Below are 22,557 nucleotides of genomic sequence, written 5' to 3' on the forward strand. Positions count from 1 at the left end.
TGGGGGGCAGAGGGGTGGGAGCAGAGGGGTGGGGGCAGAGGGGTGGGGGGCAGAGGGGTGGGGGCAGAGGGGTGGGAGCAGGGGGGTGGGAGCAGAGGGGTGGGAGCAGAGGGATGGGAGCAGGGGGGTGGGGAGCAGAGGGGTGGGAGCAGAGGGGTGGGAGCAGAGGGGTGGGAGCAGAGAGATGAGAGCAGGGGGATGGGGGCAGGGGGGTGGGTGCAGAGGGGTGGGGAGCAGGGGGGTGGGAGCAGAGGGGTGGGGGGCAGGGGGGTGGGAGCAGAGGGGTGGGAGCAGAGGGATGAGAGCAGGGGGATGGGGGCAGGGGGGTGGGTGCAGAGGGGTGGGGGGCAGGGGAGTGGGGGCAGGGGGGTGGGAGCAGAGGGATGGGGGGCAGAGGGGTGGGAGCAGAGGGGTGGGAGCAGGGGGGTGGGGGGCAGAGGGGTGGGGGCAGAGGGGTGGGAGCAGAGGGGTGGAGGGCAGAGGGGTGGGGAGCAGAGGGGTGGGAGCAGAGGGGTGGGAGCAGAGGGGTGGGAGCAGAGGGGTGGGAGAGAGGGGTTGGGAGCAGAGGGGTGGGAGCAGAGGGGTGGGAGAGAGGGGTTGGGAGCAGAGGGGTGGGAGCAGAGGGGTGGGAGCAGAGGGATGGGGGGCAGAGGGGTGGGGGCAGAGGGATGGGGGGCAGAGGGGTGGGGGGCAGAGGGGTGGGGGCAGAGGGGTGGGAGCAGAGGGGTGGGGGGCAGAGGGGTGGGAGCAGAGGGGTGGGAGCAGAGGGGTGGGAGCAGAGGGGTGGGAGAGAGGGGTTGGGAGCAGGGGGGTGGGAGCAGAGGGGTGGGAGCAGAGGGGTGGGAGCAGAGGGGTGGGAGAGAGGGGTTGGGAGCAGAGGGGTGGGAGCAGAGGGGTGGGAGCAGAGGGGTGGGAGCAGAGGGGTGGGAGCAGAGGGATGGGGAGCAGAGGGGTGGGAGCAGAGGGGTGGGAGCAGAGGGGTGGGAGCAGAGGGGTGGGAGCAGAGGGGTGGGAGCAGAGGGGTGGGAGCAGAGGGATGGGGAGCAGAGGGGTGGGAGCAGAGGGGTGGGAGCAGAGGGGTGGGAGCAGAGGGGTGGGAGCAGAGGGGTGGGAGCAGGGGGGTGGGGGGCAGAGGGGTGGGGGGCAGAGGGGTGGGAGCAGGGGGGTGGGAGCAGAGGGGTGGGGGCAGAGGGGTGGGGGCAGAGGGGAGGGGGCAGAGGGATGAGAGCAGAGGGGTGGGAGCAGGGGGGTGGGAGCAGAGGGGTGGGAGCAGAGGGGTGGGAGAGAGGGGTTGGGAGCAGAGGGGTGGGAGCAGAGGGGTGGGAGCAGGGGGGTGGGAGCAGAGGGGTGAGGGCAGAGGGGTGGGAGCAGAGGGATGAGAGCAGAGGGGTGGGAGCAGAGGGATGAGAGCAGAGGGGAGGGGGCAGAGGGGTGGGAGCTGCTCCTGCCCCCCATGGGCACAGACCGGGCTGAGGGGCAGTGGGGCAGCGCTGCTGGGCATCACACACCTGCCTGGACACACAGCTGGGGCCTTGCTCCTGCCTTAGCTTCCAGGGGGAGCTGAAATTCAGGAAAGGAGTGGGAAAAGGATTGCTTGGTGACAGCAGTGAGTTTGGCTTCTGCCTCTCCCCCACCATGAGGAAGGCTGTGTGTGTGTAGCCCATGAGCTGGAGGGGTTTGGCACTGGCAGCTGCTCTCTGGAGCTGTCTCTTGCCAAGGGGAGCTGGAAGATCTGCCCCCATGCTGCCACCCTGCTCCTGGGCACTGGTGCACAGGTGTCCTTCAGGGGAGTGCTGAGCTGCTGCCCATCAGTGATGGGTTTCTGGAAATCCAGAACTGCCATCAGTGCTGCCTTTTTGACACTCTAGTAACCTCAGATGAATTAATATAATGTTGCACAAATTAATTTGGACTGTATTTTTTGTTTCATCTCATGTGTTTACTCTTTATTTTCTTCTTTCATGAAAGCTGCTAAAATTCCATTTTATACTATAAAATGCACTTTTGCCTGGGGGGTGGGGGAACAGAAATATATTCTCTTTCAAAACAGTGTGTTTGGGTTTTTGCTTGTTTTTCCACTGTACCAAGAGGATTGAGCCCTGGTGTATTATTGCAAGGTGTATTCTGGCTGAAATCAGAAACACTGACTGTACATCCAGTTATGTGTAGAAGCACAGGGATCTTACAACGTGAATGGATCAGTAGAACAACAGCCTCCTTTCTGTAACTGGGGCCCAAACACAATCCCTAAGGTTTATATGCTCAGTAAATATGTGGAGAGATCACCATTCCAGAGATCTAAAAATCACTGTTTCAGTCTTGCTTGTTGTTTAAGTTTCCAAATTAATATAAATGCCAAATTTAAATGTACCTCAGTTTTAAAAGCAGTAGTAAAGTATCTGTGTATTTCATTTGAGATTTTGCTTCTGGTGAAACTGGCTGGATGAAACACTTTGCAAAGGGCTGCACACATCTCTGCCAATTTGTTTCTTTCTAAGCTTGCTTCTCTGCCAGATGTCTGATGGCCTTTTGTGGAAACTTTAGGGAATACTGAGGATGGTAATTTCCAGTTGCAAGTATCAGTTCTGCTTCTTTGGCTTCCTTGAAACTGCATCAGCAATGTTTTATTAATTGAGCAAAACTGTTTTCCTTTCAAGACTTTGTTTCTCTAAATTGATTCTTCTGAGTTGTCCATGGTTTTGAAAATTCCTGTTTCTCCTTGTATGCTTTATTTTTACCATAAAAATCATCTAGATATTTTCTTCATAAATTTTTTCTCTTAATAGCATCTGCACGTTAAGCACCATTGTAGCACCTAAACCTTGTTCTGGGCTATCCCAAGGGTGTGGGAGGGAAAAGGGTTTGGCTCCTGAATAACCAAGATGTCAGTAATAATATACATGGGACAACTGAGGCTTCCTGTGTTCAGTTGGTTTGTTGTTGGGTGGTTTCCCCCTCCTTCCTGTGCAAAGCAAACCCAAAACCTTTGCTTTTGCTCAAGGATACCTGGTTGTGACACACAGCAGTGGAGGAGTTGCTTCAGCGTCACCTGTCAGGAGAAGAGTCTTCAGCTCCCTTCACCTGAGCTGAACAGGCTGGGACCACTCTGCTCTTCAGCACGCTGCTGCCCTGGCCTTGTACCAGCCTGTATGGCTTGTGCCAGCCCTGCATGGCTTGTGCCAGCCCTGTATGGCTTGTGCCAGCCCTGTATGGCTTGTGCTAGCCCTGTATGGCTTGTGCCAGCCCTGCATGGCTTGTGCCAGCCCTGTATGGCTTGTGCCAGCCCTGTATGGCTTGTGCCAGCCCTGTATGGCTTGTACCAACCCTGTATGGCTTGTGCCAGCCTGTATGGCTTGTGCCAGCCTGTATGGCTTGTGCCAGCCCTGTATGGCTTGTGCCAGCCCTGTATGGCTTGTGCCAGCCCTGTATGGCTTGTACCAACCCTGTATGGCTTGTGCCAGCCTGTATGGCTTGTGCCAGCCTGTATGGCTTGTGCCAGCCTGTATGGCTTGTACCAGCCTGTATGGCTTGTGCTAGCCCTGTATGGCTTGTGCCAGCCCTGTATGGCTTGTGCCAGCCCTGTATGGCTTGTGCCAGCCCTGTATGGCTTGTGCCAGCCCTGTATGGCTTGTGCCAGCCCTGTATGGCTTGTGCCAGCCCTGTATGGCTTGTGCCAGCCCTGTATGGCTTGTGCCAGCCTGTATGGCTCATACCAGCCCAGTCCTGGGCACACATGGCTCGTACCAGCCCAGTCCTGGTCACACATGGCTCGTACCAGCCCTGCCCTGGCCATGCAGAGCTATCTGCCATCAGTCTCCTGATGGGCAGTGTTTGGCACAGACTCCCTTTCCCTCTCTGAGCAGTAATGCAGTGGGAGGCAGCACATAGTGCCCAGCACTCAGCTGGCATAGCCCCCGAGCTCCAGCATGGCCAGGTGTGATCCCTGGGCTCTGTGCCATGGAGCCCTGGGCAGCCCCAGCATGCCCAGGTGTGATCCCTGGGGCTCAGCACCAGGAGCTCTGTGATGGAGCCCTGGGCAGCTCCAGCATGCCCAGGTGTGATCCCTGGGGCTCAGCACCAGGAGCTCTGTGCCATGGAGCCCTGGGCAGCCCCAGCATGGCCAGGTGTGATCCCTGGGGCTCAGCACCAGGAGCTCTGTGCCATGGAGCCCTGGGCAGCCCCAGCATGCCCAGGTGTGATCCCTGGGGCTCAGCACCAGGAGCTCTGTGATGGAGCCCTGGGCAGCTCCAGCATGCCCAGGTGTGATCCCTGGGGCTCAGCACCAGGAGCTCTGTGCCATGGAGCCCTGGGCAGCCCCAGCATGGCCAGGTGTGATCCCTGGGGCTCAGCACCAGGAGCTCTGTGCCATGGAGCCCTGGGCAGCCCCAGCATGCCCAGGTGTGATCCCTGGGGCTCAGCACCAGGAGCTCTGTGATGGAGCCCTGGGCAGCTCCAGCATGCCCAGGTGTGATCCCTGGGGCTCAGCACCAGGAGCTCTGTGCCATGGAGCCCTGGGCAGCCCCAGCATGGCCAGGTGCATTCCCTGGGGCTCAGCACCAGGAGCTCTGTGATGGAGCCCTGGGCAGCTCCAGCATGGCCAGGTGTGATCCCTGGGGCTCAGCACCAGGAGCTCTGTGCCATGGAGCCCTGGGCAGCCCCAGCATGGCCAGGTGCATTCCCTGGGGCTCAGCTCTGTGCCATGGAGCCCTTGGCAGCCCCAGCATGGCCAGGTGTGATCCCTGGGGCTCAGCACCAGGAGCTCTGTGATGGAGCCCTGGGCAGCCCCAGCATGGCCAGGTGTGATCCCTGGGGCTCAGCACCAGGAGCTCTGTGCCATGGAGCCCTGGGCAGCTCCAGCATGGCCAGGTGTGATCCCTGGGGCTCAGCACCAGGAGCTCTGTGATGGAGCCCTGGGCAGCCCCAGCATGGCCAGGTGTGATCCCTGGGGCTCAGCACCAGGAGCTCTGTGCCATGGAGCCCTGGGCAGCCCCAGCATGGCCAGGTGTGATCCCTGGGGTTCAGCACCAGGAGCTCTGTGCCATGGAGCCCTGGGCAGCCCCAGCATGGCCAGGTGTGATCCCTGGGGCTCAGCTCTGTGCCATGGAGCCCTTGGCTCTCCATCCTTGCTGGATGCTGTTGGGCTGGTGCCACGTGTGGCTCACGGACCAGTGATGGGTGGCTTTGGGGCTTTGAGCTCCGGCTGGAGGCTGTGCCCATGGGACTCCAGATCACTCCTGGTGATTCCAGAGCTCCTTCCCAGCAGGAGATGCTTTGCCTCAGCTGAGCATTTGACCATGTGTCTGTGGGAGCCTTGCTGACAGAGGGTGTTATCCCATGGGAGAATGCCATCAGATGCTGGGAGCACTCTCAGCATCACCAAAGCAAGGTTGGTGTTTCCATGTGGCAGCTCTGAATAAAGCTGAAAATAAGCTTTGTGTATTATTGGGCCATTGGTCAGACATGCATTTATTACAGAAATTTGCCTGGCAGCAAGGAGGAGGAATTGTGAAAACCTACTCTCTAGATCAATTTGAAATGAATTTCCAAGTATCTCCCTTAGCCCTTTATTTCTGAAATAGGATGTAAACAACTCTCATTGTCTCCTCTGCTATCAAATTCAAAATCACTGTGTATTTATTAGTGTGTTGAACTCGCCTGGGATTCGCTTGGCAGTAAATTCACATCTGTCTTGGGACTGTGGTTTTTTGGTGTGAAGGGTTTTTTATTCTAATGGAATATTGGGTGTGTTGGAGCTGCCTTGCTGACAGCTCGCACTCTCCTGGCATATTCCTCCTGGGACTGATTCTGCAGCGCTTCTGGGAAAGGCTGGGACTTTCATCCCTGGCAGAGCAGTGCCCCATCACACGGCATTTGGCTCATAAATAAGGATATATCTTCTTGAGGAAAGAGCATTTATTACTCAGAGGAATTGATAGACACTGCTGCACAGCAGGGCATGCAGCTCATGACCTTTAGCTCTTGAGCTTTAGGTCACAGAAATTACTGTCTGCAAACATGAGCACTTAGATAAAATTACATTATTATTTTTATTTTTCCACAGAGCACATTGTACCGTACTGATTTAAGGCAATTTTTTATAGCGGCCTCCTGCTCTGCAGTTACTCCTGCTGGGCTGGGATGGCCAGAGCTGTAGGTGTATCCTGCTGGGAGCCTGTCTGTGTGGAAAGATGGAGCTGTGATGCTCTCAGCAGGCTGGTACTTGTTGTGGAGAAGGCTCTGGGAGCCTGGGGATGTTCTGCCTCCCGAGGCCAGCACAGCACAGCTGTGAGGAGGCCTGCAGCTGACACAGAGCACTGCATTAATTAAATGTGGGATGTTTTCAAGCCTCTGTAAAACTCAGCCCACAGGAAGAACTGTTTGGATCATTGGCCTTTAGTTCCTGGGCGATGTGAGTCCGGATGCTGCTGCTCCCTGTGCATGTTTCTGTATTGTGCAGATGTAAAAGAACAGGTGTAGATATCACCCTGTTCAACCTGGGGGAGTTCTAAAGAGTTCACTTCAAACAAATACAGAAAGAAACCCCACAAATACACAGGACAGACCATGGTGGTGTTGTGTGAATTTTGCCAGAGATCTGTTTTATCTATCCACATGCAAAAGCAGGTTAATTTGGTGTACATTCTTTCAGTTCCCTGTATCATTCCCAAATCAGGATACAAAGCGACGGAAAACCTGAGTGTATTAATGGGGTTAATCTTGCTATTTGCTAACAATTAGAGTTTGTGTGGTGTTGGATTAACTCTTATTAATGCTCTTAACATGATGGTTATTCAAATATCCAGAAGCTTTTAAGCTTCCAGTAAGTTGTCAGTAATAGCAGTTAAATTTGAAGTACATGGGCAGTTCACTGGAGTTAGGAGATTGAAGATTCTGGACTTTCATTCCTGTCTTTGCAGTTACTTTGAAGTCATTATGCAGCAGTAGCTGCCCCCTGAGCTTGTGCCCATGGGGGTTTGTCCTGTGTGGAGGGGATTGGGCTGTGGAGGCTGAGCCCTGGCGCTGCTCCTGTTGTGCTGCGAGCCCAGGGACAGCCCAGTGAGCTGTGCCAGAGGATCAGCAGTGCCTGTGTGCTGGGTACCTGCAGAAAACACGGTTAAACACAGCTCAGCTTCACGTTCCCAGGGTGTGGATGTGTGTTAGACCTGTGCAAGCCTTGCTTTGCCATCAGACGCACTGCTGGGGCTGTGGGATGCCAGGAGAGCCCTGTGGGGCTGTTCCAGTCAGGCATGTACAGATTGGGGCTGGATGTGCCGTGTGTGTTCAGGCAGTGTGCAGAGTCACAGTGGCCAGTTCTCCTCTGATTCATTCTGGAGCCCAGTTTGCACAAAGCGAGTCAAGATTTTCTTTCCTTTTAGCTTAAAAAATGAGCCTATTCTTTGCTAAAAATAAACTTCACAAAATAGAACATGCTTTCTATAATTCATCGGCTTTCTTCCATTTCCCTCTGAACAAAGCAGAAGAGAAATTTTCCAGGCTGTTAATTTAGTTTCATTTAGTTCTTTTGCCTTTTTCCTTTTGAATGGAAGGCTCCTTACCCTGTCTAAATATATATTCCCTTTCTCATTTTTTTGAAAAGACTCCTTCCCCATCTAAGTATATTTTTGCAACAGGCTTAAAGCTTTCCTGTTGGCTGTTGAGTATAATTTTGTAGGAAATAGAAATACTGGGGAAAAGAGAGACTACTTGTGTGTTGGATTTGAAAAGCCGCTTGTTTTCGGGCTGTTAGCAGCTCATGTGGTGTTCATGTGTTCACAAGCTGACTGGTCTTTCTTACAAACCTGACCATTACAGTCACCAGTGTGACATAAATAGACTTCAAGTGGAAACTCATCATGAAAAGAGATAGTTTTAGTGGGATTTGGAATTCCAGGAAAAGGTCAAAACTGTTTTTAATTGAGGGGAGCAGCGCATGCAGGACACACGTCCTGTTTTTTTAATGTAGATCCCATGTGGTGTTGCTGTCTGGAAGTTGTGCTTGATTGAGGGGAAGGGTTTCTTTTGAGAAGGATTTCTATTTGTGACTCGGTGGAGGGTGGGATGAAGGCAGAGCTTCCAGGCACAGGGTGTTTGCTGAGCTCAGCTGGGGAATGGCAGAGTTTGGTGTGTGTTTGATGAGCAGCCTGTGCTGAAAGCAGGCAAATATCCCTGAGCAATGGTGGGAGCAGAGCTGGTGCTCCCAGGCAGGAGGGTGGGCACAGGGCAGAGTGCCCAGGAGCCCGAGCTGCGAGGGCAGGGAAGGATTGGCAGGAGAGGAGAGCACAGACACCTGGAGCAGAGGAGGCTCTGGGGAGACCTGCGGCTCCTTTCCGTGCCAGGAGAGCTGGAGAGGGACTGGGGACAAGGGATGGAGGGACAGGACACAGGGAATGGCTCCCAGTGGCAGAGGGCAGGGATGGATGGGATTTTGGGCAGGAATTGTTCCTGGCAGGGTGGGCAGAGCCTGGCACAGGTGCCCAGAGCAGCTGGGGCTGCCCCTGGATCCCTGGCAGTGCCCAAGGCTGGACAGCACTTGAGGGAAGCTGGAAGGTGTTCTGCCCATGGCACGGGGTGGAACTGGATGATCTTTAGGGTCCCTTCCAGCCCAAACCATTCTGTAGTTCTAGATATTCCAAATGAAGTGTTAATGTCTGTAGGTGTTTCGCTTTCTTCTGCCTCTCCTGTTTGCTCTGTGGTGGATCCATCCCCAAGAGCAGGAGCTGAAGCAGGGGAGAAGGACTGGATTCAACCAGCTGGAGCAGAGCTGGAGGTGGGGATAGCTGGAAGGAAAGAGACTGATAAAGTGGGGTTTGGGTTAGTGACCTGGGAGAAACTGGTTCATCAGTGAATGAATGGATGTGAGATGATTTAGCATCAAAGAGAACAGGAAAAAGATTAATTTCCATTATATTGCAAAAAGAACGAGATAATTTAATGAAGGACAGAGTGTAGAGAGAAAGGCTAGGGAAGAAGTCCAAAGTCTGTGAAAGACATGAAATATAATGTGCCTATTTTTAGACAGAAAAATAAGAGGAAGACAAATTAGCTTTCTACTTGTTTGTTATCTCCAGTCCTTCAAAACTTCAAATTGTTTCATTCATGTGAGGTGGCTGGAGAGGAGTGTGGGGCAGAGGGCTGGGTTACAGAATTGTACCAGAGAGGTACAAGAGGAAGGAAAGATGTGGTGGTGGCAGAGGAGGGCACAGAGTGTGAGCCAGCCTTGCTGCAGGAGGTGCTCACCACTGAGCCCTCCTCAGCACCTTCTCTGGTGGAGCTGCCAGCAGGAACTTCCCAGGCACCTCCCAGAGCTGCTTCTCCCCCTCCCTGCCTTTGTTTCAGCTGTATCCACACTCGGTGGGAGGATGGAGCAGAAGACAAGTGCCATGCCTGGGCAGGGGGGGTCAGAGCTGGCTGTCAGGGATCAGCTGTCTCTGGGTTCCAGTTTGGTGTGTTCTGCTCCCTCCCACCAATTCTGCACCTTCCTGCCACTGCTGTCACAAGGACATCTGATTTGTATTGTTATTCCCCACTAGGATGCAAAAATTATCCAGAAGATAAAGCTCAAGAAATCAGTTCTCTCCCTCTGTGATCACATCTCGGCTGTGACCTGTTGCTGAAAAGACAGAACTTTGCACTTAACTGCAGTTTTGCTGCTTCAGTTTTCATAACTTCTGGAGCAATCTGCAAAGGACTGAAAGTGCTTCTCGCAGTTTGTCCTTGGCAGGAGGTGTGATGGGTTGGAGCATCCCCAAGAGCAGGGTCATTGCTCTCAACCAACTTGTGTGAGGTGAGCTGGCACCTCTGGGTGCGGGCAGCTGCTCAAGTTCCTGATCCCCAGGTGATGAAAATGCCTTTCTAACAGGACATAGTTCAGGTGTGTCATGCCTGATAAACGTGTGGGTACAAATGCTGTGCAGTCCTAGACAAAATGCACCTTTTGGTGAGAATCAGAGGGGACTCAGGAATGAAAGGATGAGGTCTGTGTACTGGCATCATGGAGAAACATCCTTGTGTTTGTACTTTTTACTTCAATTGTGAAAAAAGCTGTCTTCTTGAATACACTGAGGAAAGCAACAATATCACGATATTGTTGTAAAAATAGATTTCTCTTACTCTTAATTAATTTTTGCCTTTTATTTTTCAGCCAGAAAATTTGCAGAAGAATTGGCTTCGGGAATTTTATCAGGTAAGGTAAAGTTTATTTTCTCATGGAGTTCTGTGCATCTTTGTTTATTGAACTAATTAGTAATGTCAGAATCTTATGCTTTATGAAGTGAAATCGCTATTTTTATAGTGATTTTATTTTATATAAAAGACAGCCCTGAAAAATATGTCTCTTTCTGGATTTCTAAGAAATCATTATAAAAATCCAGCATATAAGCACAATTTGTTCTCATCAGCAATTCTCTACCTAAAAAATAGATTTGGGTTTTATGAAATTGACTTCAGTTTGGCATGAAATGGTCTTTTAAGTCTACTGAGTAAGATACATATTTAAGTACTTTTAAGGAATTTCTATTGGGAAGTCCAGTTTACCTTAAAATTGAAATATGACAGTTTTGGTCATTGGTTTGCAATAAATCAGTCCTGTGTCTGCTCACTCCTAACAGTTTTCTTGTTTGGTAATGTGAAAATATTGACACTGACCCCACGTTATAAAATGTGCTGTAACCTTGTGGTGTGAGGGGTTTTTTGGGTCTCACACTGTGTTACTGCAGTAGGGTCTTGCTTAACTTGCAGTCTTCATGCAGAAATGTGGCAATAACAACAGGAAATGAGCACTGCTGGGGCACGGAGATGTCACCCCTGGGAAGAACTGAGGGAGTCTTGGGTCCCCCAATGGTTTGCACTGGAAGGGCCTTAGGGGACCTTAAAGAGACCATTTTAGACCCACACCCTGCCAGGGGCAAGCGACACCTTTTGCTGGACCAGGTTGTTCCAAGCCCTGCCTGTCCTGGCCACAGAAAATGCCACCTGCTACTGAAGGGCCACAAGATTCCTTTATCCAGTCCTGCATCTCTTACAGAAAAATTGCTAAACAACAAAATTGTGCTGTTCAAATTTTGAAGTGAAACTGTGCAGAAAATATGATCAAAGTATTTCTTCTTTTGCTTCTGTAATTGAAAGCATCCCGTGAGTCCTTACATTCTCAGGTTACCGATGCTTTATTACACTGATGTAAAATCCTGCAATTCACTTTTACTGGCAAATGTAAGAAATTGCAAAAATCAAGGTGCAGTAACCACTCTTACATTCTTTAGTATCTGCCAACTTCAGATTCATCTCGCTATTTTTCTTCTTCCATCTTGGTTGATCACTGCTGTATGTACATGATGCTTGCACCCTGCAAGTGTCTCAGCTGGTTCTGATTCCACCCCTCCACAGCGCCAGGAAAAACTTCCTGTGCAGGAAATACAAATAAACAGAGAGAACTCTTTATTTTGGGGTTTGTTTGTTTGTTTTTTTAGATTGCTGCATGTTTTTCATCATCACATGACTTATTTATGTATCTTTATCAAGGAGACTCCTTCTGTGTTCATTTGTTTACTGAAGTGGGATGAGCAGGGCAGAAGCACTTCTGAATAGTTTGTGGAAAACAGGAAGAGGAGGGGAAAAGAATGAGCTTTGGTGGTTTAGGGCAGGGACCACTGACACGTGACTGAACGTGGCCTGGCTTTGGCCCAGTAAATGTTGTGCATCCAGAATTCCAGAGAGGAATAAAATGATGCATTAATGCTCCATGAGGCCGCTCTAGTGCAGGGTCCAGAGCAGGGAAGGTGTTGCTGAGGCAGAACCAAGCCCATCCCTCAGCTCTGGGGGGTTCTGCTTTGTTCCCTCTCCATAGCTCTGCCCTCTGTCCCTGCCGTCTGAGAGCTGTGTTTTAAAAAAGGAAAAGAAAGGAAAAGCAGAAAAAGGCCAAAGTTAGCAGTGCTGCCCATGGCCTCCTCCTGCTTCCCCTCTGTGTCTCGGCAGCGGGCTGGCTGCTCACACCACACTCTCCAATGCAGCAGGAAGGGGAACAAAACCTGACAAAAAACTCCTTAGGGAAGAGACAAATATGTGTGTACCAAAAATCACTGAGCAGCATGCTGGCTCCAGAGCGACCCAGCAGAGGTACAGTACAGCCTGAGAGGGATTATTCGCTCTCTGTGAAACCTCTGTGAACGGAGGCTCAGCAGCAGCACTGGAAAATGACTCTTGGTGCCTCTTGGTAAACTTGAAACCAGATAAACCGCAGACAGCAGTTTTTTCCATTCTTCTGAGGAATTCAATTTGCATATGCAGTTGTGTCAGGGCAGTTTGCATAACTTCTGAGGATGAGCTCCTTGTGTAAGCAGTTAAAATGCTCTCCACAGAAAGAGACACCATTACCTCTCCAAGTTTAAAATGTTTCTAGAAATGAAACCCGTAATGTCTTTGATGTCAAAGAGCATATTGGTTAAAAGAACATTTTGTGGACTTGTTTATAAGTTCCAGTAAATTAAAATAAGGGATTTTATTCACTGTCATGGGTGAATACAAGTCACTTATGTGTTACCATTGACTTAAATGCCATATGCATTTCTGAGGACATGGTAGCTCACAGAGGGCTGAAATAAGATTCAAATGTCACATGTTAAATTTTTTAAACTTCTGCCATTGATCTACAAATATCCTGCATCATTAACATAAAAAGTGTGGCAGATCTAATGCTGGCAAGTGAAACAGTTTCTCCAAGAAATGCAAAAGGGAGAAAGATAAGGAGCCTTTCCAGGCTGCTTTTAGGGGCAGCTCCTGGCAGAGCTCCGAGAGCAGCACGTTGACACTGTGCTGTGTGACAGGGGGCACAGGGGGGCAGTGCCAGGGTGTCCCTGTGCTCCAGCACAGCACACAGGGTGAGCTGGGGAGAGGAGGAAGGGTTTTGTCCAGGCCAGCAGGAGGGATCAGCGGTAGGGATGGAGAATGAGCCAGAGCAGGACCCAGCAGTAAGTAGTGACAGACCAGATGTCAGAAAATATACCTGAAATGCAAGAAATGATCCCCAGCTGGGACATGCTTTTCCTCTGATACATGTTTCCTATCATAGATTTACAAAGAACTGGGACACAGTTGTTGAGGTGTCCCTGTCCCTGCTCCTTTCTTCCCAAGGCACTGCCCAGGGGCCCACTGGCAGCAGGCTGCCTTCAGAGTCCAGCAGATGACAACCCACACTAAGTTTACCTGGTTGCTTCATTTCATTCACTGTCTGGAGAGCAGCACTAACCAAACACAGCCTGTGCAGCAGAACTCTGCCACAGAGCTCATCTGTGGACCCTGACACCAATGCTCCATGGGCTTTATTGCTCCAAATCAATTCTGGATTCCCAGTCCTGACCTTATCTCCTTGGGGAGCTCTATGAAGTGACCATCATGAGACAGCAGTTGTACTGCTGAATTCTGGAAAGCCAGCACAGCCACTCTCAGTGTTTCAGGGCAGCACTCGCAGTAGCACCGACTGTGGACGTGGCAGGAACGTGCTGAGCATCGTCTCACACATTTTAACTGCTGTGGGTTTGCTTCATTGGAGCTCTTCTTACACAGCTAATGAAAATATAAACTGATAAGACAAAAACATAATAAATTATTGCAAGTAAGATTTAGGCACAAACTATCTCAGTCATGAACCATCCATCAGTCATGGGGAGTCCTGCAGTGAGACAATGCTGGAGAACAACTCTACTGTGCTGGAGCAGTGACAGAAAACACTGCCAGGCTCTGAAGATGTAGGACACAGATTTTTTTTGTTTGCATACAAATCCTTGAGAACTTGAAATCATAGTGGGTATTAAAAAAAAACAAAAACAAAAAAAAAGGCAATTTTTAAATGGGGGAAACAGCATTGGCTTAATAGCAATGAGGTCCTTGCAGCATTCCTTGCAGGTTAAACCACTAGAACATACCTGAATATTAGTTATGTCCTCTCATATAATAAGTACCCTCCAACTAAAAGCAAATTGGCTCTGCTTCATTACCTTTTACTAGTTTTCTGCTCTTATGAAAGAACAAACAGTACATAATAATGAGTAATGAATACTTCAGAGCTGAAAACTCCCAGCTGCCAGAGGTTAAAGATCATACATGAGACCACATAAATAATGAATTTGCATCCAGAGCAGCACAATGTATTTACCAAGTTGGGCATTATTTTCAATTCTGGATATGCAAAAATAGCATAAAGGAAGCCATGATCAGGAGTTCTTCTGGGGGATGTGGGTAACAAAGCAAAACGCTGCAGCAGAACTGAGTGTGGATACAGAACTGGTGAAAAGTACAAGCCTGGCATCTCCTTGCTGCAGATGTTTGTCTGTTTGGTCAGGGGCTGGGGAGGGAGGCAGGCAGGGCAGGGGGGGTCTGGCTGTGCTGGAGCTGGGGCAGCAGCCAGGACAGGACAGGACAGGACACAGCCCCACGCTGCTGGCCCGGCCTCTCGGGGAGGGCACCGGGGTTACACCTCAGCCCTGGCAAAGCAGAAGAGGAGCTTGAGCCTTGATGTTGTGCAAATAGGATTGCTTAAAAAAATAGCAAAATACGGGTTTTAGTGTGAGCTGTGAAATACAATTTAGCATGTGTGGTCCTAAAGCACTTTCAAGTGTTTGCAATTTCTCTAAGCCTGAGGAAGAGAAGAGGCTTCTCCTGGGGTCAGGCACCCAGAACCTTGCAGCACTCAGCCAGCAGCCCATACCCCTGCCCTTGTCACAGGCCATGGATGGAAACCAGCAGCAAGGAGCCCAAAGAGCCCCCAGCTGAGGAAAACAGCCTCTGGAAAAGGGCCTCAGCTTGGAAGGGCTGCAAAGCTTTTGTCACCCCCTCTAGTTAAAAAAACAGCATTAAGTCGACTGAAATAATTAAACAACCTTTGAGTGGCTGGGTGAGGTTTTGTTGTGTTCTGGGGTTTGGGATTTTTTTGTTTGGTTGGTTTGGGCCTTTTTTGTTTGTTTTTCTTCCTTCTCTCCGAAGGGTAACACACGAAGTTCCCACACAGTTATACCAAGATGACCTTTAGCTATTAGGTAAACTTTTAACTTCTGTATTACTACAAATAAAGGCTCAAAATACTCTCAAACACATCAGACAAAATGGAAAATTGTATTGGGGGGAAAAAGCCCTCTGGCTCCAAGTTTACATCTAAAATGACCATGTGCCACGTATGCAACACAAAAAGTTTGTTACTAAAATCAGTGCAGATTTTCAATAGCTCCAGCTCCTGAGCTCCTCCTGCCCCAAACATGAGCCCCAGTGCAGATGGAGAAAGGGCAGGGGATGGGAAAGGAGGGAGTAAAAAGCAAAAAGAGTCCTAAGTAAATAAATAAGTCAATAAAAGTCCTCTCCCTGTGCTCCTATACGCTTTGCTTGCAAACAGCTTCCTTCATGTTCTTGGAGCTTGTTCCTTCCCCCATATTTTTTCCTGTACACTGACATGGAGGCTGCAAACCAGGGCATGGGCACTTGGCCCAAGTGGGATGAAATTCCCATGGGCATATTCTGTGAATATTCTCATTTGTGTGGCAGCTAGTTCACCAAACCATCCCTCTGCTTGTTTAGCACTAACAGCTAGATCATCAGTCATCCCATTTCTTGACAAGAACCCAAGTTTTCCCTGTCATACATTAAACACTCCAAAACACTGTTCTCAGGCTGTTTCCACTCTCCCCCAGCGATCCCTTTCCCTCCTTTTTTCCAGTGTAGACTTTTGGGATAAGAGAATTTTTACTGGAAGGACAACTGGAGTCCAAATGAACTCTTTCAGAGCCAAGTCACCAGTGCCTATGTGCAGTTAGGAGATGGGGCACAGTCCCCAGCAGCAGGGCTTCACTGATCCTGCCTCCCTGTAAGGTGGCTTTTCCACCATTCCACACAGTTCCCATTATCAGGGCCACAGTGTGACAAACTCGCTCACAAGCCTTTTTTCTTCTCTTCTGATACCACCAGATTGTCTTGGACTGCAAATACAATTTTCTGCTTTGAACATTGGAAATCAGAGCCAACTCTGAAAACCCTCTGGAATCCCCGAGGGGGATCTGCAGCATCTTTCCCCCAGGGCTCTTGCTTCTTCTCCTGCCAGAGCAGGGGTTTTGCTGCTGAGGTGGCACCGTGGGGCACAGAGGGTGACATGGCACAGGGGGATGGAGGGTGACACGGCACAGGGGGACAGAGGGTGACATGGCACAGGGGGATGGAGGGTGACACGGCACAGGGGGACAGAGGGTGACATGGCACAGGGGGACAGAGGGTGACATGGCACAGGGGGACAGGGTGACATGGCACAGGGGGACAGAGGGTGACACGGCACAGGGGCACAGAGGGTGACACGGCACAGGGGGATGGAGGGTGACACGGCACAGGGGGACAGAGGGTGACACGGGACAGGGGGACAGAGGGTGACATGGCACAGGGGGTGTGGAGGGTGACACGGCACAGGGGGACAGAGTGTGACACGGCACAGGGGGATGGAGGGTGACACGGCACAGGGGGACAGAGGGTGACACGGCACAGGGGGACAGGGTGACACGGCACAGGGGGACAGAGGGTGACACGGCACAGGGGGACAGGGTGACACGGCACAGGGGGATGGAGGGTGACACGGCACAGGGGTGTGGAGGGTGACATGGCACAGGGGGACGGAGGGTGACACGGCACAGGGGGACAGGGTGACACGGCACAGGGGGTGTGGAGGGTGACATGGCACAGGGGTGTGGCGGGTGACATGGCACAGGGGGACAGGGTGACACGGCACAGGGGGATGGAGGGTGACACGGCACAGGGGTGTGGAGGGTGACATGGCACAGGGGGTGTGGAGGGTGACATGGCACAGGGGGCACAGTCCTGGCCTGGCAGCCCTGAGGGCAGGATGGATGTTCCAGGGAGGTGGGTGTGTGTCCTGCAGGCTGCAGCTGCTGCATGTTCTGGTCCCAGAGCATCCCCTCAGCGAGGCCCAGGACGCCTCCCAGAGCCGCTTGCTTTAAAGCAAATTGCTGATATCCCTGTTGGCAGAAATCAGCATTAATGATGTGATGGAAGTGCTCAGTGATCATCAGACACCTGGGTGGGAGTATTTACTATTTCCCCGTATCCAGGAACACTGCCAGCAGCTCTCCTCAGAATGTTTCACCAGGCAGGTCAGTGCCAAGATGTTGCAATGACCGGGAAGCTGAGGTACAGAGGAAATGACTCTTGGAAATGACTCAGGAACCCAGGCAGGACATTCCCTTCTTTCTGCAGGGGTGACCCGGGGTGGGTTGCCAGTGCTGTAGCTCTGGACGTTGCCGTTCTCGGGGTTCTTCGCTGTGCACGAACCCCTCCAGGCTTCCCCTGACCGGGCTCTACGGCAGGAGTCCCCCTGCCCCTGCTCCTGCTCCTGCTCCTGCTCCTGCCCTGCTGGCACTGAGAGCTCCATCTCACTGATGGATGATGGATGGATGATGGATGGATGATGGATGGATGGATGATGGATGGATGGATGATGGATGATGGATGGATGATGGATGGATGGATGGATGATGGATGATGGATGGATGATGGATGGATGATGGATGATGGATGGATGGATGATGGATGGATGATGGATGGATGGATGGATGGATGATGGATGGATGGATGGATGATGGATGGATGATGGATGATGGATGGATGGATGGATGGATGGATGGATGGATGGATGGATGGATGATGGATGGATGATGGATGATGGATGGATGATGGATGGATGATGGATGGATGATGGATGATGGATGGATGGATGATGGATGGATGATGGATGATGGATGATGGATGATGGATGATGGATGGATGGATGATGGATGGATGATGGATGATGGATGGATGGATGGATGGATGGCTGATGGATGGATGGATGGATGGATGGATGATGGATGGATGATGGATGGATGATGGATGGATGGATGATGGATGGATGATGGATGGATGAATGATGGATGATGGATGGATGGATGGATGATGGATGATGGATGGATGGATGATGGATGGATGGATGATGGATGATGGATGATGGATGGATGATGGATGGATGATGGATGATGGATGGATGGATGATGGATGATGGATGGATGGATGATGGATGGATGATGGATGATGGATGGATGGATGATGGATGGATGATGGATGGATGATGGATGATGGATGATGGATGATGGATGGATGGATGATGGATGATGGATGATGGATGATGGATGGATGATGGATGATGGATGGATGGATGATGGATGGATGATGGATGATGGATGATGGATGGATGGATGATGGATGATGGATGATGGATGGATGGATGGATGGATGGATGGATGGATGGATGATGGATGGATGGATGGATGGATGGATGGATGGATGGATGGATGGATGGATGATGGATGGATGGATGATGGATGGATGGATGGATGATGGATGGATGGATGGATGATGGATGGATGGATGGATGGATGGATGGATGGATGATGGATGGATGGATGATGGATGATGGATGATGGATGGATGGATGGATGATGGATGATGGATGGATGATGGATGGATGGATGGATGGATGGATGGATGGATGATGGATGATGGATGATGGATGGATGGATGATGGATGGATGGATGGATGGATGGATGGATGGATGGATGGATGGATGATGGATGGATGGATGATGGATGATGGATGATGGATGGATGGATGATGGATGGATGGATGGATGGATGGATGGATGATGGATGGATGGATGATGGATGATGGATGATGGATGGATGGATGGATGGATGGATGGATGGATGGATGATGGATGGATGGATGGATGGATGGATGGATGGATGGATGGATGATGGATGGATGGATGATGGATGGATGGATGGATGATGGATGGATGGATGGATGGATGGATGGATGGATGGATGATGGATGATGGATGGATGATGGATGGATGATGGATGGATGATGGATGATGGATGGATGGATGGATGATGGATGGATGATGGATGGATGGATGGATGGATGGATGGATGGATGGATGATGGATGGATGGATGGATGGATGATGGATGGATGGATGGATGGATGGATGGATGGATGGATGATGGATGGATGGATGGATGGATGATGGATGGATGGATGATGGATGGATGGATGATGGATGGATGGATGGATGGATGGATGGATGGATGGATGGATGGATGGATGGATGGATGGATGATGGATGATAGATGATGGATGGATGATGGATGGATGGATGGATGGATGGATGGATGATGGATGGATGATGGATGGATGATGGATGGATGGATGGATGATGGATGGATGGATGGATGGATGGATGGATGGATGGATGGATGGATGATGGATGATGGATGGATGATGGATGGATGGATGGATGGATGGATGGATGGATGGATGGACGGATGGATGATGGATGATGGATGGATGATGGATGATGGATGATTGATGGATGATGGATGATGGATGGATGGATGGATGGATGATGGATGATGGATGATGGATGATGGATGATGGATGGATGATGGATGATGGATGATGGATGGATGGATGGATGATGGATGATGGATGGATGATGGATGGATGGATGGATGGATGGATGGATGGATGGATGGATGGATGATGGATGGATGGATGGATGATGGATGATGGATGGATGGATGATGATGGATGATGGATGGATGGATGGATGATGGATGGATGATGGATGGATGGATGGATGGATGGATGGATGGATGGATGATGGATGGATGGATGGATGGATGGATGGATGATGGATGGATGATGGATGGATGGATGGATGATGGATGATGGATGGATGATGGATGATGGATGGATGATGGATGATGGATGGATGATGGATGGATGGATGGATGGATGGATGGATGGATGATGGATGATGGATGATGGATGGATGGATGGATGGATGATGGATGGATGATGGATGGATGGATGGATGGATGGATGATGGATGATGGATGGATGATGGATGATGGATGGATGGAGGGATGGAGGGATGGGTGATGGATGGATGGATGGATGGATGGATGGATGATGGATGATGGATGGATGATGGATGGATGATGGATGGATGATGGATGATGGATGGATGGATGATGGATGGATGGATGGATGGATGATGGATGATGGATGGATGGATGATGGATGGATGATGGATGATGGATGGATGGATGATGGATGGATGGATGATGGATGGATGATGGATGGATGATGGATGGATGGATGGATGGATGATGGATGGATGATGGATGATGGATGATGGATGATGGATGGATGATGGATGATGGATGGATGGATGGATGGATGGATGGATGGATGGAGAGCAGTGTCCCAGGTGTGTCCCTGAGCCGGAAGGGACGTGCTGGCAGCTGGTGCCCAGCATGGAGCTGAGCCTGGCTGCTCCCTGGCCCTCCTGTGCCAGTGTGTGCTCTGAGGAGCCTCGGGCAGGCCCTGGCACCTGCTCTGGGCCGTCCCTGCTGCTGTGTCACCCAGCTGGACGGCTCTGCTGCTGGCACATGAAGGTGTCACTTCAAACTGGGGACTGTGACTGCCTCTGCCTCAATGGAAACTGCTGCTATATTTTAAATAGAAACACTAAAATATATTTTATATCTATCTATCTATCTATCTGTCTATCTATCTATCTATCTATCTGTCTATCTATCTATCTGTCTATCTATCTATCTTAGCTATCTAGATATAGATATATAGATATATCTAACCTATTTAAAAATATGTATAACCTATATATATATAACTTAAGAACTAAGTTATAGTTTTAAAAAGGAAATACTAGTTGAGAATATTTGAGGTGATAATTCTGTGTTCTGAATCTGGTGTGGATAGCAGACGATTGCTGTTTATTGTGTTCAGTTTTGTCTCAGGTGGCAGCTCCCGGGCGTGTGGATCTGTGTCGTTGGTGCTGTGTGCTGGGCTGTGCCACAGCTGCCCTGAGTGTTAAATCTGTTTTTTCTCTCGTTCCAGGTTGTCCATGCACACAAACCCCATTTCATGGCTTTGCACTGTCAGGAGTTCGGAGGGAAGAACTACGAAGCGTCGATGTCTCATGTGGACAAGTTCGTGAAGTGAGTGTTGGGGAGCGACAGCCTGGGGACAAGGACAGGAGCGATCTGTGCTGGAACACAGCGGGATTATTGATCCTGCTTTAACTGATCCTGCTTTAACTGATCCCGGTTTCATTTATCCCAATTGAATTGATCCCGGTTTAACTGATCCCGCTTTAACTGATCCTGATCTAACCCCCGAGCTGGGGACAAGGACAGGAGCGATCTGTGCTGGAACACAGCGGGATTATTGATCCTGGTTTAACTAATCCTAATTGAACTGATCCTGGTTTAACTAATCCTAATTTAACTGATCCTGATTTAATTGATCCCGGTTTGATCGATCCCGATGTGATCGATCCCGATCGAATCGATCCCGATCGAATCGATCCCGATCGAATCGAGCCCGATCGAATCGATCCCGATGTGATCGATCCCCGGCGCCGGGGAGCTCCCGTGAGCCGCGGCCGCGCGCGCCCTCTGCTGGCGGCGGCGCAAATCCCAAATTCCCGGAGTTCTGGGGGCACAAATCCCAATTCCCGGAGTTCTGGGGGTGCCAATCCCAATTCCCGGAGTTCTGGGGTGCAAATCCCAAATTCCCGGAGTTCTGGGGGCACAAATCCCAAATTCCCGGAGTTCTGGGGGCACAAATCCCAAATTCCCGGAGTTCTGGGGGCACAAATCCCAAATTCCCGGAGTTGTGGGGGCACAGATCCCAAATTCCTGGAGTTCTGGGGACACAAATCCCAAATTCCCGGAGTTGTGGGGGCACAGATCCCAAATTCCCGGAGTTCTGGGGTGGCAATCCCAAATTCCCGGAGTTCTGGGGTGCCAATCCCAATTCCCGGAGTTGTGGGGGCACAAATCCCAATTCCCGGAGTTCTGGGGGCACAGATCCCAAATTCCCGGAGTTGTGGGGGCACAGATCCCAAATTCCCAGAGTTCTGGGGTGCCAATCCCCATTCCCAGAGTTCTGGGGTGCCAATCCCCATTCCCGGAGTTGTGGGGGCACAAATCCCAAATTCCCGGAGTTCTGGGGGTGCCAATCCCCATTCCCGGAGTTCTGGGGGCACAGATCCCAAATTCCCGGAGTTCTGGGGTGCCCAGCAGTGCAGGGAGAGTCTCTGGAGCTGCAGCTGACGGGGGCGGCCGTGTCGGGGACACCTGGCCCTGAACTCCCCCAGGGGAGGGGGAGGCTCCGGGTTCCTTTGGGAATGCCGGGGGTGTCACAGCCCTGAGTTTGTGTCTCCCTTCCCTTCGTGCTCAGCCTTTGCTTTCTCTTTCAGAGAACTGTTATCAAGTGATGCAATGAAAGACTACAACAGAGCTCGAGTTTACCTGGATGAGAACTATAAATCACAGGAACATTTCACGGTAAATTTCTTTATTTCATCAGTGTAGTTCAAACGAAGGTGAATCTCTTCTGTTTGGGATTTTTGACCCGTGAGCTGTTTCCGTCCTGATGATGATTATGTTT

General features: G+C 50.7%; 1 protein-coding gene across 3 annotated transcripts in view; it reads left to right on the forward strand.

The window, feature by feature from the left end:
* INPP5A (inositol polyphosphate-5-phosphatase A) overlaps positions 1 to 22,557 on the forward strand; it is a 196,538-nt gene that overhangs the window by 35,612 nt on the left and 138,369 nt on the right. For all 3 annotated transcript variants that reach the window (XM_058841027.1, XM_058841029.1, XM_058841028.1), the window contains exons 2-4: positions 10,142 to 10,183; positions 21,001 to 21,101; positions 22,367 to 22,454. In XM_058841027.1, the coding sequence (XP_058697010.1) occupies positions 10,142 to 10,183; positions 21,001 to 21,101; positions 22,367 to 22,454 (231 nt within the window). The remainder of the gene's footprint in view (positions 1 to 10,141; positions 10,184 to 21,000; positions 21,102 to 22,366; positions 22,455 to 22,557) is intronic.

This window comes from Poecile atricapillus, chromosome 6 (genome assembly GCF_030490865.1).
Source record: "Poecile atricapillus isolate bPoeAtr1 chromosome 6, bPoeAtr1.hap1, whole genome shotgun sequence".
Classification (NCBI taxonomy): domain Eukaryota; kingdom Metazoa; phylum Chordata; class Aves; order Passeriformes; family Paridae; genus Poecile; species Poecile atricapillus.